The sequence below is a fragment of the Salmo salar genome, chromosome ssa26 (assembly GCF_905237065.1).
Source record: "Salmo salar chromosome ssa26, Ssal_v3.1, whole genome shotgun sequence".
NCBI classification, from domain to species: Eukaryota; Metazoa; Chordata; class Actinopteri; order Salmoniformes; family Salmonidae; genus Salmo; species Salmo salar.
In genome coordinates this window covers 165,774-182,821 of record NC_059467.1, presented here as the reverse complement: position 1 = coordinate 182,821, position 17,048 = coordinate 165,774, and the positions used below count along the sequence as shown (strand labels likewise).

The following is a 17,048-nucleotide window of genomic DNA, read 5'->3' as shown; positions in this document are numbered from 1 at the left end:
CTCTGGACGGGGCACTGTTTCCGGACACTCGAGGCTGGGCTGACGCACTGGAAGCCTTATGCGTGGGACTGGTAGTGGAGGTACCAGCCTGGGGACACGCACCTCAGGGCTAGTGCATGAAGCAGGAACCGGTCGAGTGGAACTGGTATTACGCACTGGAAGCCTGATGCGTGGTGCTGGTACTGGAAGTGCCAGTTTGGGGACACGCACCTCATGGCTAGTGCGGGGAGCAGGAACGGGCTGAGTTGGACTGGGCTGACGTATTGGAGGCCTGGTACGTGGTACTGGATATACCGGGCCGTGAAGAAGCACTGGCGGTCTCGATCGCACCTCCTGCACAACCCGTCCTGGCTGGATGGAACTAGTAGCCCTGTACGAGCGGGGTGCTAGTACAGGGCGAACTGGGCTGTGCAGGGGCCTGATGGTTACTGTGCGTAGAGCGGGCGTAGGGTAGCCTGGTCCTAGGAGGCGCACCGGCGACCAGACGCGCTGCGCAGGCATCCTCCTACCAGGCTGGATGCCCACTCTAGCACGGCATCTGCGAGGGGCTGGAATAACTCGCACCGGACTGTGCGTGCGTATGGGCGAGATCGTGCGCACTTCCGCATACCTTGGCGCTCTCCACTCAACGCTTCCCAAAAAAAGCACGGGGAGCTGGCTTAGGTCTACTGCCTGGCCTAGCCAAACTACCCATGTGCCCCCCCCAAAAAAATTATTGGGGGTGCCTCTCCGGCTTAAACGCCAGTCGTGTTCCCCTGTAGCGTTCCCGATCTTCGCTCCATTTTCTCCATGGACCTTCTCTGGCCATAATCTCCTCCCACGTCCACTTTTCCCGATAGTCCATATTACTCTCCCATTGCTCCTTACCCCGCTGCTTGGTCCTTGGTTGGTGGGAGATTCTATAACACTCTTCTTCGTCTGAAGATATAGAGAAATCATCGTCGGAGAAAGTGGACCAATACGCAGCGGGGTTATGTGTACTCATCTTCTTTATTACTGGATAAGAAGGCAAAACCGAAAACAAAATACATATTTTACATTTCTCCAGCCCCATCGGTCAGCCTTTATACCAAGACAGTGGCATGTGTCCAGTTTGTTTTTGTTTGAACTGCAGCATGCCCCTTTAACAACCTGTATATGTTGATGCATTGATGTTGTGATCTAATTTCCACAATAGATAAAAATAATTTCTGGTCATATTCATCAGATTAGCATTTTCATCTGAAATTTGCACAAGTAAAACAATGTCTGCATGAGGACCATCCACTTTATAGACCAACTACATGCATGTGGAAAGTCAATAATTATCACTACTTTTTGGGAAAATGTTACATATTACATTTTATTGGCATATTTAACTGTCTAGATCCCAGAAACACATAGTGATACGACAATAGGGAGCACGATGTCCGTTATTCATTAGCAGTGAATGCAGATCTCGACTTAGTCTTGGTCCCCTTCTTTTCTCCTGTCTTGCAGCAGATGCTATCTTTTCCTTTGCGTTTCTCTTTGCATTTCTCCTCCTTTTTGCCTCCCGTAACCACCTGTAATAAGGTAAATGGTAGAGTGTTTCCTATCCATAAGCCAACCAGATGGTTATTTTGTTTGGGCACCTCATTCAAGAAACACAACAGAGATCACTTACACTACAAAACTTGTAGGAAATATTTCACCTGATGTGTGTGTGAGTGTTTTGTGCGTGCGGCAGAGGAGGATGGTGGGCGAAGAATATAGCAGGATGGGCTCAATGTAATGGCTGGAATGGAATGAATGTAAAGGTATCAAACACATCGACTTGTGTTTTATACCAATCCATCCTTCTATTACTCTGGCCACTAGCACCTCTGTGTGTGTGTGTGTGTGTGTGTGTGTGTGTGTGTGTGTGTGTGTGTGTGTGTGTGTGTGTGTGTGTGTGTGTGTGTGTGTGTGTGTGTGTGTGTGTGTGCGTGCGTGCGTGTGTGCGTGCGTGCGTGCGTGTGTGTGTGTGTACATGCGTGTCTGTGTGTGTTGTGAGTCTCTGTGGACATGTCTGTGGGTGCCTGTGTGTGTGTGTTTGTGTTTCTTGGTCTAACAGGATGTGATGGAATAAGTGTGAATGGTATAGGCTGCCCTTCACATTGAGCCACAGTACACAACACATTAGCCCAGAAATGACTCAGATGCTACATCAGTGTCTATGTAGCAAGCTTATCCATGAGGCTAGTGTAAAATGTTTTGTGGTTAAATTATATAGAGTATTTTTGCTTTCTTCCATTTCTTAATTACTATACAATCATCAAGTTCACCTTTAATATGTTACAATGATACCAAACATCAACAAAAACACATACGGTATGTACACCTCCCAACACATATATATATACATAACATAGTATACAGTATACAAACAAGGAAACAGAAGTATGAGGCAGGAAACAGCTCTTTTAATAGCAATAGTTGTGACGTACAAAGAGACAGAGCCAAACCATCAGCCTACACAGAAACACCACCACAAAGATACATTGATAAAGGGACTGATATCACATCACACACTTGTACACTGTAAACCAGGGTTGCAATGGTGCTCAGGATAGAGGTTGCTGTTAACCCTTTTGTAGCTTTTTTCAGATAGTTATTATGAAAAAGATAATATAATTCAATAAATATGTCAATAGTTACCATTTTGCAGATTTACATATTTGTTAGAAGGCACTAGTCCCATGATAACCAGTGCCTGAAGAAATAATGGTAGCTTACGGTGGAGGGCGATAGTTGAAATGAAGTGATACTGTAAAAAGCGTCTGCTAAATGTCATATATTATTCTATTATTACTATATCTTAGTTGGTTACATTTTTCCAGGGGGTCCACTGGCTCCAGGGGGAAGGGACCAGGGGGTCTCTGGAGCGGACCCTCAGCTTACTGACCCCTCTCGGTATGAGAGGATTCATAGAGTGCTCCTCCTAAAGAGAGAAAGGCAAAGGAGAGAGAGTTATGGTTTCATTCCAAAATTCCAGTGTGTGTCAATGTGTGCATAAGCTTGCATGTGTGTGTGTGTATGTGTGTGTGTGTGTGTGTGTGTGTGTGTGTGTGTGTGTGTGTGTGTGTGTGTGTGTGTGTGTGTGTGTGTGTGTGTGTGTGTGTGTGTGTGTGTGTGTGTTGTACCTTTCCGTTGTCTTTAAAAATGTATCCTATCTGGTGCTCCAGAGGGAAGTAGCTGGGCGGACAGTTCCAGGTGGCTGGTGGTTCTACTTTCACCTTCAATCTCTGATCCATCACCTGGCACTTCATCCCTGCAGGACTGTCTGGCTGGACTGTGGACATGTATATAACAGGCAGGGGTGTATTCATTAGTGCACAATGTAGCAAAAAGGTTGCCCCGAAGCAAAACATTTTTTCATTGGAAAAACAAAAGCATATAGGACAAATTCATGTAGGTTTCAGGTCCATTTGCTTCCGTTAGCTTCCTTGTGAATACAACGTTGTTACATAGACCTGTGATACTTGTTTTTGGTTTGCGTAATCACACATAACATTCTTGCACACATGAGATTTGCAAACAAACGGAAATGTATTGTGTTTTAAGCCTTTCCTTACTCTGGAAAGAAGTACCATGGAAGTGCATGGTTTTAATACCACCTGTTATGTAGGTGGATACACTCACCAATGTCGTGTAGGTAGAACCTCTTAGTCTTCCTGAGGTACTCCTGCCTGGTGATGGCCTCAACAGTGACCACTAGGGGAGCAGTCTCCTCAGTGTAGGGTGAAAGTGAATGTGTCAGTTCAAACTCCAACCCTCCATCTTGGAGGCTGGTCGTTGGGTACACCCAGGTGCAAGATTCCTGGCTGTCAGTACTGGAGACACATACAGATGTGGAGTCTTAATTTGAGGGAGTTTGCTACAGCAGGAAAATAATTCTGCTGCGACAGGAAATGGGAATTTTTATGTGGATTCTAATTAATGGACATTTTAATTTCAAAGTGGAAATTACAAACTTTAGAAGCCTTGATAAAACTAGTAGACTTTAAGTTTGCAATTCTCAGCAACAAAAGAGTGCTCAAATTAATATCCTACATCTGTCCAGTACACATCAGATTAAATAAGAATGTCTGTCTGTGTCTGAATAAAAACGATGAAAAAGGCTACGTTTGTATGTGTTTGTGTGTGTGTGTGTGCGTGTGTGTGTGCGCGTGTGTGTGTATGTGTTACTTACCAGTCATGGCCCAACCCAAGACGGACAGCTGTGAATTCACTGCGGGTCCAGCTACAGTTAAAGGTGCAGCCATAAGACTTGGCTCGACAGCTGATTAAATAATCTACAGAGAGAGGCAGAGCACACACACACACACACACATACAAACATGAACAACCAGATATGTGGTAGAGACATGTGGGCAATAAACTATCTCTCTGTCACAAACACACACACCGTCCTGTTCCTCCGGGTCCTTCAGCTCCTCCAGTAGATAGATGGATCCTAGTTTCCTGTCTCGATCCCAGCAGCTGTATTCTCCATACCAGTCCACCTCATTCAGTATCAGGTTATGGCCTTGGACCTGAGTTTTGTCTAAATCCTCAGCCTCGTACTTCCACGTCATAGCGCCAGAGAATGCCGTGGGACATGTCAGAGTCACCAAACTGTCCCCCTTATCAACCATGTCTACACACACACACACACACACACACACACACACACACACACACACACACACACACACACACACACACACACACACACACACACACACACACACACACACACTTCAATTAGATCCACAATAAAACACTGAGAGCACAGTATACATAAAGTGATACAGGCAGAAACCATTGATACTTACAATCAGGAACACACACAGCTCAGAGATAAAGAGAGAAACACACACACATACAAACACACACTCACAGAATTCATGGAAGGAGGTGAGACCATTCACTCTCGGTAGAATAACACAGAGGAGCATGATGACCCATGGTACTACAGTCATCTGGAGAGGAAAGAGAGTACAGGGGCGAGAGAAAGTCACACCATATACAGGAGTAGGGTGAAGATGACCGTAGAGATACTGATCTAACATCAGTTTACTGTTTCACCCTAATGGTTAGGGTTAGGACTTCTGGAGAGTAAGCAGATTACAGATCTGTGCCTATGGAAAACCTTTACCTGGAGTTACATGGAGTTATCCTATTCTAATCATAATTATTTTTTGGGAATTCATTAAAGCAATTTGCTCCAATTGGCCTAGATATGGCATTATTTATACCAGTTACTCAATGTGATTAATTATTGAAAGGAAGTACAAGAAAGTTTATTGTTACCGCATTATAATTCTTAAGTAAATAATAGCCAACAAACAGGACTACACAGGACTGTCAAATAAAACATAGGCATATCTCTATAAACCCTGTGAGATTATTTAGATTGGATAATGTATAGCCAGGTCCATAATTATGGATAATGAGCTGAGACTGTATAAAGATGAGCAAAAAAGACTGTATGAAATAAATAATACAAATACTGAGCTATATTGTATGCTCGAAAAAAATAAAATGGTAAATTATGTTATTATACTAATACAATTGCTCAAAGAAAGACATTTTGTTTAACAAGTAATAAAATATCTAAAAAAGATAGGAGTCAAACTTATTGGCATCCCTGTATTCAATTCTCTAGCACACTACCCTTGTGAGGATAAAGACACTGAGCCTTTTTCTAAAATGTTTTATGAGCTTGGAGAACACATTGAGGCGGCAGGTAGACTAGTGGTTAGAGCGTTGGACTTGTAACCGAAAGGTTGAATCCCCGAGCTGACAAGGTAAAAATCTGTTGAATTTGTTATTAAAACTTCTTAGGGCTTAAAACCCCTTTTTTCTCAATTTCCGCCTGAATGACGTGCCCAAAGTAAACTGCCTGTTGCTCAGGCCCTGAAGCCAGGATATGCATCGGTACCATTGGAAAGAAAACACTTTGAAGTTTGTAGAAATGTTAAAATAATGTAGGAAAATATAACACAATAGATATGGTAGGAGAAAATCCAACCTGATTTTGTTTTGGAGAGAGACCATCCTCTTACAATGGCAAGTAAATAAGGGCATACTGAAAATTAGCTCCCTGGATGCAATTCCTATGGCTTCCACAAGGTGTCAGCAGTTTCAGTAGGAGGACACAGTCTTGGAAATTCATGTTTGCGTGTGCCATGAAGACAGGACGCACCTGCTAAAATCGGTTTCCTATTGAACATACTTCTATCTGTAAGAAATATTATATTTTGATTACATTTTAGGGTGTCTGAGGTACCCTTTCGGATAGTGTCTTGAACGCACTAACAAAACACCGCTATTTGGATATAACTATGGATTACTTTGAACCAAACCAACATTTGTTATTGAAGTAGAAGTCCTGGGAGTGCATTCTGACGAAGACAGCAAAGGTAATAACATTTTTCTTATAGTAAATCTGACTTTGGTGAGTGCTAAACTTGCTGGGTGTCTAAATAGCTAGCCCTGTGATGACGGGCTATCTACTTAGAATATTGCAAAATGTGCTTTCACCGAAAAGCTATTTTAAAATCGGACATATCGAGTGCATAGAGGAGTTCTTTATCTATAATTCTTAAAATAATTGTTAAGCTTTTCGTGAACGTTTATCGTGAGTAATTTAGTAAATTCACCGGCAGTGTTAGGTGGGAATGCTAGCCACATGCTAGTCACATGCTAATGTAAAAAGCTGGTTTTTGATATAAATATGAACTTGATTGAACAAAACATGCATGTATTGTATAACATAATGTCCTAGGAGTGTCATCTGATGAAGATCATCAAAGGTTAGTGCTACATTTAGCTGTGGTTTGGGTTTATGTGATTATATGCTAGCTTGAAAAATGGGTGTCTGATTATTTCTGGCTGGGTACTCTGCTGACATAATCTAATGTTTTGCTTTCGTTGTAAAGCCTTTTTGAAATCAGACAGTGTGGTTAGATTAACGAGAGTCTTGTCTTTAAAATGGTGTAAAATAGTCATATGTTTGAAAAATTGAAGTTTTTGCATTTTTGAGGAATTTGAATAACGCGCCACGGGATTACACTGGCTGTTGACCTAGCCCATGGAGGTTAACAAGAATTGAAGCTTTCAACCAATATAAGACACTTATAAGTACCTAAATGTTTAATAGCCATAATGTTTATAATTATTTATTTGAATTGCACGCCCTCCAGTTTCACCAGAAGTTGTCCCGGTAGCGGGATGCCTAGCCCCATTAACTGACTTGCTTAGTTAAATTAACCTGTTGGGGTGTAGGGGGCAGTATTTTCATGGCCGGATGAAAAACGCACCCAAATTAAACTGGTTACTACTCTGGCCCAGAAACTAGAATATGTATATTATTAGTAGATTTGGATAGAAGACACTCTGGGGTTTCTAAAACTGTTTGAATGGTGTCTGTGAGTATAACAGAACTCATACGGCAGGAAAAAACCTGAGATAAATCCAACCAGGAAGTGGAAAGTCTGAGAATTGTACTCCTTCTTTTGATTCTCTATCGAAACTACAGTTTCTGTGGGGTCACGTTGCACTTCCTAAGGCTTCCATTGGCTGTCAACAGCCTTCAGAAAGTTCTTTCAGCATTCTCCTGTCACTGGGCAGATAATAGGAGCTCAGTCAATCAATGGACTGCCTGTGGACAAAGGGATTGGATAAGAGCGATCCCGCGAGCGCGCCGTTCCTTATTTTTCTTTTTGAATGAATATGCTATTGTCCGGTTGGAATATTATCGCAATTTTACGTAAAAAATACCATAAAGATTGATTTTAAACAGCGTTTGACATGCTTTTAACCTGTTAGGGCTAGGGGGCAGTATTGACACGGCTGGATAAAAAACATACCCGATTTAATCTGGTTACCACTCCTACCCAGTAACTAGAATATGCATATACTTATTACATATGGATAGAAAACACCCTAAAGTTTCTAAAACTGTTTGAATGGTGTCTGTGAGTATAACAGAACTCAAATGGCAGGTCAAAACCTGAGAGATTCCTTTACAGGAAGTGGCCTGTCTGACCATTTCTGGAACTTCTTTGCCATCTCTATCTTTTACTAAGGATCTCTGCTCTAACGTGACACTTCCTACGTCGTCCATAGGCGCTCAGAGCCCGGGAAAAACCTGAATGTCGTCATCCCAGCCCCAGGCTGAAACACATTATCGCCTTTCTCAAGTGGCCGATCAAGGGACTCTGGGCTTAGGCGCGTGACCTGGCTGCCCCCGTCTTTGTGATTTTTTCCTCTGTTTGCCGAAAAGGAGATTCCCGGTCGGAATATTATCGCTTTTCTACGAGAAAAATGGCATAAAAATTTATTTTAAACAGCGGTTGACATGCTTCGAAGTACGGTAATGGAATATTTAGAATTTTTTTGTCACTAATTGCGCCATGCGCACGACCCTTCTTTACCATTTCGGATAGTGTCTGGAACGCACGAACAAAACGCCGCTATTCGGATATAACGATGGATTATTTTGGACCAAACCAACATTTGTTATTGAAGTAGCAGTCCTGGGAGTGCATTCTGACGAAGACAACAAAAGGTAATCAAACTTTTATAATAGTAAATATGATTATGGTGAGTGCTAAACTTGCCGGGTGTCTAAATAGCTAGCCCGTGATGCCTGGGCTATGTACTTAGAATATTGCAAAATGTGCTTTCACCAACAAGCTATTTTAAAATCGGACATATCGAGTGCATAGAGGAGGTCTGTATCTATAATTCTTAAAATAATTGTTATGCTTTTTGTGAACGTTTATCGTGAGTAATTTAGTAAAATGTTAGCGAATTCCCCGGAAGTTTGCTAGTTCTCAACGTCACATGCTAATGTAAAAAGCTGGTTTTTGATATAAATATGAACTTGATTGAACAAAACATGCATGTATTGTATAACATAATGTCCTAGGGTTGTCATCTGATGAAGATCATCAAAGGTTAGTGCTGCATTTAGCTGTCTTCTGGGTTTTTGTGACATTATATGCTAGCTTGAAAAATGGGTGTCTGATTATTTCTGGCTTGGTACTCTGCTGACATAATCTAATGTTTTGCTTTCGTTGTAAAGCCTTTTTGAAATCGGACAGTGTGGTTAGATTAACGAGAGTCTTGTCTTTAAATAGCTGTAAAATAGTCATATGTTTGAGAAATAGTAATAGGATTTTTAAGGTTTTGAAAATCGCGCCACAGGCTTCAACTGGCTGTTACGTAGGTGGGACGAATTCGTCCCGCCTAGCCCAGAGAGGCTAAGTACGGTAATGGAACATTTTGACTTTTCGTCTCTGGTACCACGCTTGCGCGTTATGACTTTGGATAAGTGATCTGTTCGCACGAACAAAACGGAGGTATTTGGACATAAATATGGATTATTTCAAACAAAAACAACATTTCTTGTGGAAGTAGCAGTCCTGGGAGTGCATTCTGACGAAGATCAGCAAAGATAAGAGAATATTTATAATACTAATTCTGAGTTTAGGTGACCCCAAACTTGGCGGGTTTCTGTATAGCTTGCTGTGATGGCGAGCTATGTACTCAGAATATTGAAAAATGTGCTTTCTCCGTAAAGCTATTTTAAAATCTGACACAGCGGTTCCATCCAGGAGTAGTCTATCTATAATTCTTTAAATAATTGTTATTTATTTTGTCAACGTTTATGATGAGTATTTTTGTAAATTGATGTGCACATTCATCGGAAGTTTTGGTGGGAATACATTTTCTGAACATCACGCGCCAATGTAAAATGCTGTTTTTGGATATAAATATTAATATTGAAAACATCCTCAATTCATCTTTATTGAAAACATCCTCAATTCGTCGGGGCATGGACTCTACAAGGTGTCAAAAGCATTCCACAGGGATGCTGGCCCATGTTGACTCCAATGCTTCCCAATGTTGTGTCAAGTTGGCTGGATGTCATTTGGGTGGTGGACCATTACTGATACACATGGGAAACTGTTCAGCATGAAAAGCCCAGCAGTGTTGCAGTTTTTGACACAAACCAGTACGCCTGGCACCTACTACCATACGCGTTCAAAGGCACTTACATTTTTGTGTTGCCCATTCACCCTCTGAATAGCAAACATACACAATCCATGTCTCAATTGTTTCAAGGCTTCTTTTACTTGTCTCTTCCCCTTCATGTACACTGATTGAAGTGAATTTAACAAGTGACATCAATAAGGAATCTTAGCTTTCACCTGGATTCACCTGGTTAGTCTATATCATGGAAAGAGCAGGTGTAACCTCTTACATCTAGACGTTCCGCTAGCAGAACACCTGCTCCAATATCCAATGATAGGCGTGGCGCGAATGACAAATTCCTCAAAAATACAAACATTTAAATTTTTCAAAAATATGACTATTTCACAGCATTTTAAAGATAAGACTCTCCTTTATCTAACCACACTGTCCGATTTCAAAAAGGCTTTACAACGAAAGCAAAACATTAGATTATGTCAGCAGAGTACCAAGCCAGAAATAATCAGACACCCATTTTTCAAGCTAGCATATAATGTCACAAAAACCCAGAAGACAGCTAAATGCAGCACTAACCTTTGATGATCTTCATCAGATGACAACCCTAGGACATTATGTTATACAATACATGCATGTTTTGTTCAATCAAGTTCATATTTATGTCAAAAACCAGCTTTTTACATTAGCATGTGACTAGCATGTGACTAGCATTCCCACCGAACACTGCCAGTGAATTTACTAAATTACTCATGATAAACGTTCACAAAAAGCATAACAATTATTTTAAGAATTATAGATAAAGAACTCCTCTATGCACTCGATATGTCCGATTTTAAAATAGCTTTTTGGTGAAAGCACATTTTGCAATATTCTAAGTACATAGCCCAGGCATCACGGGCTAGCTATTTAGACACCCGGCAAGTTTAGCACTCACCAATATCAGATTTACTATTATAAAATATTGATTACCTTTTGTTGTCTTCGTCAGAATGCACTCCCAGGACTGCTACTTCAATAACAAATGTTGGTTTGGTCCAAAATAATCCATCGTTATATCCGAATAGCGGCGTTTTGTTCGTGCGTCCCAGACACTATCTGAAATGGTAAATCAGGGTCGTGCGCATGGCGCAATTCGTGACAAAAAAATCTAAATATTCCATTACCGTACTTCGAAGCATGTCAACCGCTGTTTAAAATCAATTTTTATGCCATTTTTCTCGTAAAAAAGCGATAATATTCCGACCGGGAATCTCCTTTTAGCTAAACAGAGGAAAGTAAACAAAGCTTTCGGTCGACGCGGGCACGAGCCTGAGTCTCACAGTACTGTAACCAGCCACTACCCAAACGCGCTACTTTGTTTCAGCCAGAGCCTGCAAAGCCACGATTCAGCTTTTTACCGCCTTCTGAGACCCTATGGCAGCCGTAGGAAGTGTCACGGGACAGCTAAGATCCTCACTCTTCAATAAACAGAGACAAGAAGAACGACACCTTGTCAGACAGGCCACTTCCTGCATGAAACCTTGTCAGGTTTTTGCCTGCCAAATGAGTTCTGTTATACTGACAGACACCATTCAAACAGTTTTAGAAACTTTAGGGTGTTTTCTATCCATATGTAATAAGTATATGCATATTCTAGTTACTGGGTAGGAGTGGTAACCAGATTAAATCGGGTACGTTTTTTATCCAGCCGTGAAAATACTGCCCCCTAGCCATAACAGGTTAATGTTTGTATACTCAGTGTATAAAATATATCATGTGGTGATATAATCTTTGGGTAGGATTTAGCCCACTAAAGGTTTGCACCATGTCAAAAGTTTGTAGCTGCTTTTTTCCTAAAGGGGAATTTAGCCTAATTAAACATAGAATATAGAATTTCAATAAAAATGTAAATGCAAACTACAGTACGTCCTGCCATAGCCTTTGATGAGTCTACATGAACACAGAAAATTAGTTATTCATTGAATGCAAAAAAAGTATTTACTGAAATGTAATAACCTATGTTACTTTTCAGTTCTAATTAATACATTTCCCATTGAATAGGTTCAGCCCATAAGTGTTGCTGAATTTGCACAGGTCTTGCGCTTACCGTTATGCTGAAGTTGCGCTGGTCACGTTGATTGATTGTTGGCAGTCAGCTCGGTCAAGCTTGTAACAAAGAGTCAACTTGAGTTTCTCTTATTTTCTGAAAGTCCTTCTGTTTTATATGTTTGGCTACTGTGTGCTATTCAGCCTCTGCCCACACATCTTTGCCACGGACTTTTGGAAGATGAGAGGGTGGGTGGGGGGTTGGGGGAGGATGGAGTTGGGTGCAATTCATAAGTAAACTATTAGTAGTAGTAGTACTGTGTGTGCATGTGTGTGTGTGTGTGTGTGTGTGTTTGTTTGTGTGTGCGTACACATGCACCACAGTTCCATTTGAGATTAGAATCTTTAATGGTGTGACGTGTGAGGGTGTTGTAGCGATGGTCGTCAACAAAATATTTTCAGAAGAAAACCCTCCAGTTTGGGGCACTCCCTACACCCACCCCATACTCCCCTCTATCAAACATCTATGTCATCTCTCCTTACTTTCTTTTTTTATGACCAATATTTCTTTCTTTTTTTCCTTTTTTGGTCATGGTTACAGCAGGTACAATATTCATATTCACATCAGATAATAAATACATATATTATTACATTTTCCATTCAATATTTTCTATATCTATAATTTTCTCTTCTTTGACATTCAACACTTGTGTCATACATAGATTCATTTGCAAGTCAAACAAGCTTTTGAGGAAACATGCCCACATGAGGCCTTTTATCTTTTATCTCTCACAGTACAGTTTCTGTCTCAACCTTATGAGGTTTATTTTAGATGGGTGGAACTAGAGAACTAACTACTGACCCCAAACACACACACACACACTCACACACACACACACACACACACACACACACACACACACACACACACACACACACACACACACACACACACATACACACACACATTAAATCATCATTCACATATTCAATGTCAATGGGTCTTTTGTTCAAAGAGAACTCCGCACGTCCCACTACGACATTATGTTTTTATAGGTTCATAGTGTGTGTGTGTGTGTGTGTGTGTGTGCGTGCGTGCGTGCATGCGTGCACTTTCACCACAGTTCCATCTGAGATTAGGATCTTTAAAGTTGTGACGTGTGAGGGTGTTGTAGTGATTCTCGTCAACCAAATATTTTTAGAGGAAAACCCTCCGGTTTGGTGCACGGTGTGCACACAAGGCCGGCGCCAAAATGAATCAGTTGGATGGGCATTTGATTTGCATAGTATTTTTCACAGGACCTCCACATTTTCTTAACTTCTCTAGGGCCGGCGGGACGAAATCGTCCAACCTACGTAACAGCCAGTGGAATCCTGTGGCGCGTTATTCAAATACCTTAGAAATGCTATTACTTCAATTTCTCAAACATATGACTATTTTACACCATTTTAAAGACAAGACTCTCGTTAATCTAACCACACTGTCCGATTTCAAAAAGGCTTTACAACGAAAGCAAAACATTAGATTATGTCAGCAGAGTACCCAGCCAGAAATAATCAGACACCCATTTTTCAAGCTAGCATATAATGTCACAAAAACCCAGAAGACAGCTAAATGCAGCACTAACCTTTGATGATCTTCATCAGATGACACACCTAGGACATTATGTTATACAATACATGCATGTTTTGTTCAATCAAGTTCATATTTATAACAAAAAACAGCTTTTTACATTAGCATGTGACATTCAGAACTAGCATACCCCCCCCCCGCAAACTTCCGGTGAATTTACTAAATTACTCACGATTAACGTTCACAAAAAGCATAACAATTATTTTAAGAATTATAGATACAGAACTCCTTTGTGCAATCGAGGTGTCCGATTTTAAAATAGCTTTTCGGTGAAGCACATTTTGCAATATTCTGAGTACATAGCCCAGCCATCACGGCTAGCTATTTAGACACCCACCAAGTTTAGCCCTGACCAAACTCCGATTTACTATTACAAAAGTTTGATTACCTTTGATGTTCTTTGTCAGAATGCACTCCCAGGACTGCTACTTCAATAACAAATGTTGGTTTGGTCCAAAATAATCCATCGTTATATCCAAATAGCAGCGTTTTGTTCGTGCGTTCAAGACACTATCCGAAGTGTAAATAAGGGTCACGAGCATGGCGCAATTCGTGACAAAAAATGTCTAAATATTCCATTACCGTACTTCGAAGCATGTCAACCGCTGTTTAAAATCCATTTTTATGCCATTTTTCTCGTAAAAAAGCGATAATATTCCGACCGGGAATCTGCGTTTAGGTAAACAGAGGAAAGAAAACAAAGCATTCGGTCGACGCAGGCACGCGCCTGAGTCTCACAGTACTGTAACCAGCCACTACCCAAACGCGCTACTTTTTTTCAACCAGAGCCTGCAAAGCCACGATTCAACTTTTTGCCGCCTTCTGAAAGCCCATGGGAGCCGTAGGAAGTGTCACGTAACAGCAGAGATCCTCTGTAATGGATAGAGATAATCAAGAAGGGCAAGAAATTGTCAGACAGGCCACTTCCTGCATGGAATCTTCTCAGGTTTTGGCTTGCCATATGAGTTCTGTTATACTCACAGACACCATTCAAACAGTTTTAGAAACTTTAGGGTGTTTTCTATCCAAAGCCAATAATTATATGCATATTCTAGTTACTGGGCAGGAGTAGTAACCAGATTAAATCGGGTACGTTTTTTATCCAGCCGTGTCAATACTGCCCCCTAGCCCTAACAGGTTATAGACAAGACTCTCGTTAATCTAACCACACTGTCCGATTTCAAAAAGGCTTTACAACGAAAGCAAAACATTAGATTATTTCAGCAGAGTACCCAGCCAGAAATAATCAGACACCCATTTTTTAAGCTAGCATATAATGTCACATGAACCCAAACCACAGCTAAATGCAGCACTAACCTTTGATGATCTTCATCAGATGACAATCCTAGGACACTATGTTATACAATACATGCATGTTTTGTTCAATCAAGTTCATATTTATATCAAAAAACAGCTTTTTACATTAGCATGTGACGTTCAGAACTAGCATACCCCCCGCAAACTTCCGGTGAATTTACTAAATTACTCACGATAAACGTTCACAAAAAACATAACAATTATTTTAAGAATTATAGATACAGAACTCCTTTGTGCAATCGAGGTGTCCGATTTTAAAATAGCTTTTCGGTGAAAGCACATTTTGCAATATTCTGAGTAGATAGCCCAGCATCACAGGGCTAGCTATTTAGACACCCACCAAGTTTAGCCCTCACAAAAGTCAGATTTACTATAAGAAAAATGTTATTACCTTTGCTGTTCTTCGTCAGAATGCACTCCCAGGACTTCTACTTCAATAACAAATGTTGTTTTGGTTCAAAATAATCCAAAGTTATGTTCAAATATCCTCTGTTTTGTTTGTGCGTTCAAGACACTATCCGAAAGGGTAAAGAAGGGTGACGCGCCCGACGCGTTTCGTGACAAAAAAATTCGAAATATTCCATTACCGTACTTCGAAGCATGTCAACCGCTGTTTAAAATACATTTTTATGCCATTTTTCTCGTAAAAAAGCGATAATATTCCGACCGGGAAACCGTGTTTTAGTTCAAAGAGAGAGAAAATAAAAACATGGGGTCGCCTTGTGCACGCGCCTCAGTCTCATTGTCCTCTGATAGACCACTTACCAAAGGCGCTAATGTTTTTCAGCCAGGGGCTGCCTCGACATCATTCAGTTTTTTCCCGGGTTCTGAGAGCCTATGGGAGCCCTAAGAAGTGTCATGTTAAAGCAGAGATCCTAAATTTTCAATAAAGAGAGTGAAGAAGCCCAAGGAATGGTCAGAGAGGGCACTTCCTGTACAGAATCTTCTCAGGTTTTTGCCTGCCATATGAGTTCTGTTATACTCACAGACACCACTCAAACAGTTTTAGAAACTTTAGGGTGTTTTCTATCCAAAGCCAATAATTATATGCATATTCTAGTTTCTGGGCAGTAGTAATAACCAGATTAAATCGGGTACGTTTTTTATCCGGCCGTGTAAATACTGCCCCCTTGCCCTAACAGGTTAATGTGAGTCTGGAAGGAGAGTTTACAGTCTAACCAGGCACCCAGGTATTTGTAGTTGTCCACATATTCTAAGTCAGAACCGTCCAGATTAGTGATGCTGGATGGGCCGGCAGGTGTGGGCAGCGATCGGTTGAAGAGCATTTATTTAGTTTTACTTGCATTTAAGAGCAGTTGGAGGCCATGGAAGGAGAGTTGTATGGCATTGAAGCACGTCTGGACGTTAGTTAACACAGTGTCCAAAGAAGGGACAGAAGTATACAGAATGGTGTTGTCTGCATAAAGGTTAATCAGAGAATCACCAGCAGCAAGAGCTCCCGAGGATTGAACCCTGTGGCACCCCCATAGAGACTGCCAGAGGTCTGGACAACAGGGCCTCTGATTTGACACACTGAACTCTGTCTGAGAAGTAGTTGGTGAACCAGGCGAGGTAGTCCTTTGAGAAACCAAGGCTGTTGAGTCTGCTGATAAGAATGTGGTGATTGACAGAGTCGAAAGCCTTGGCCAGTTCGATGAATACAGCTGCACAGTATTGTCTCTTATTGATGGCGGTTAACCTGTTAGGGCTAGGGGGCAGTATTGACACGGCCGGATAAAAAACGTACCCGATTTATTCTGGTTACTACTCCTGCCCAGTAACTAGAATATGCATATAATTATTGGCTTTGGATAGAAAACACCCTAAAGTTTCTAAAACTGTTTGAATGGTGTCTGTGAGTATAACAGAACTCATATGGCAGGCAAAAACCTGAGAAGATTCCAAACAGGAAGCGCCCTCTCTGACAAGTTGTTGTTCATCTTGGCTCTTTTTATTGAAGACTGAGGATCTTTGCCGTAACGTGACATTTCCTACGGCTCCCATAGGCTCTCAGAACCCGGGAAAAAGCTGAATGATATCGAGGCAGCCTCTGGCTGAAACACATTGTCGCGTTTGGATAGTGGCTGGT

General features: G+C 41.2%; 1 protein-coding gene across 2 annotated transcripts; it reads right to left on the bottom strand.

Annotated features, from left to right (window-relative positions):
- Window positions 1-553: 553 nt before the first annotated feature.
- On the bottom strand, window positions 554-12,262 carry il12b2 (interleukin 12B 2). Of its 2 annotated transcripts, XM_014205516.2 has the most exons (8): window positions 12,071-12,262; window positions 4,883-4,964; window positions 4,409-4,639; window positions 4,193-4,295; window positions 3,643-3,833; window positions 3,144-3,292; window positions 2,831-2,941; window positions 556-1,544 (listed from the first exon to the last, which is right to left on the bottom strand). In XM_014205516.2, the coding sequence occupies exons 2-8, from the start codon at window positions 4,962-4,964 to the stop codon at window positions 1,413-1,415; spliced, it is 999 nt and encodes a 332-aa protein (XP_014060991.1). In that variant the 5' UTR covers window positions 12,071-12,262; the 3' UTR covers window positions 556-1,412. The 2 variants fall into 2 exon arrangements, with proteins under 2 accessions (XP_045564902.1, XP_014060991.1); XM_045708946.1 differs by lacking the exon at window positions 4,883-4,964 and having other exon boundaries at window positions 554-1,544; window positions 12,071-12,255.
- Window positions 12,263-17,048: the final 4,786 nt, after the last annotated feature.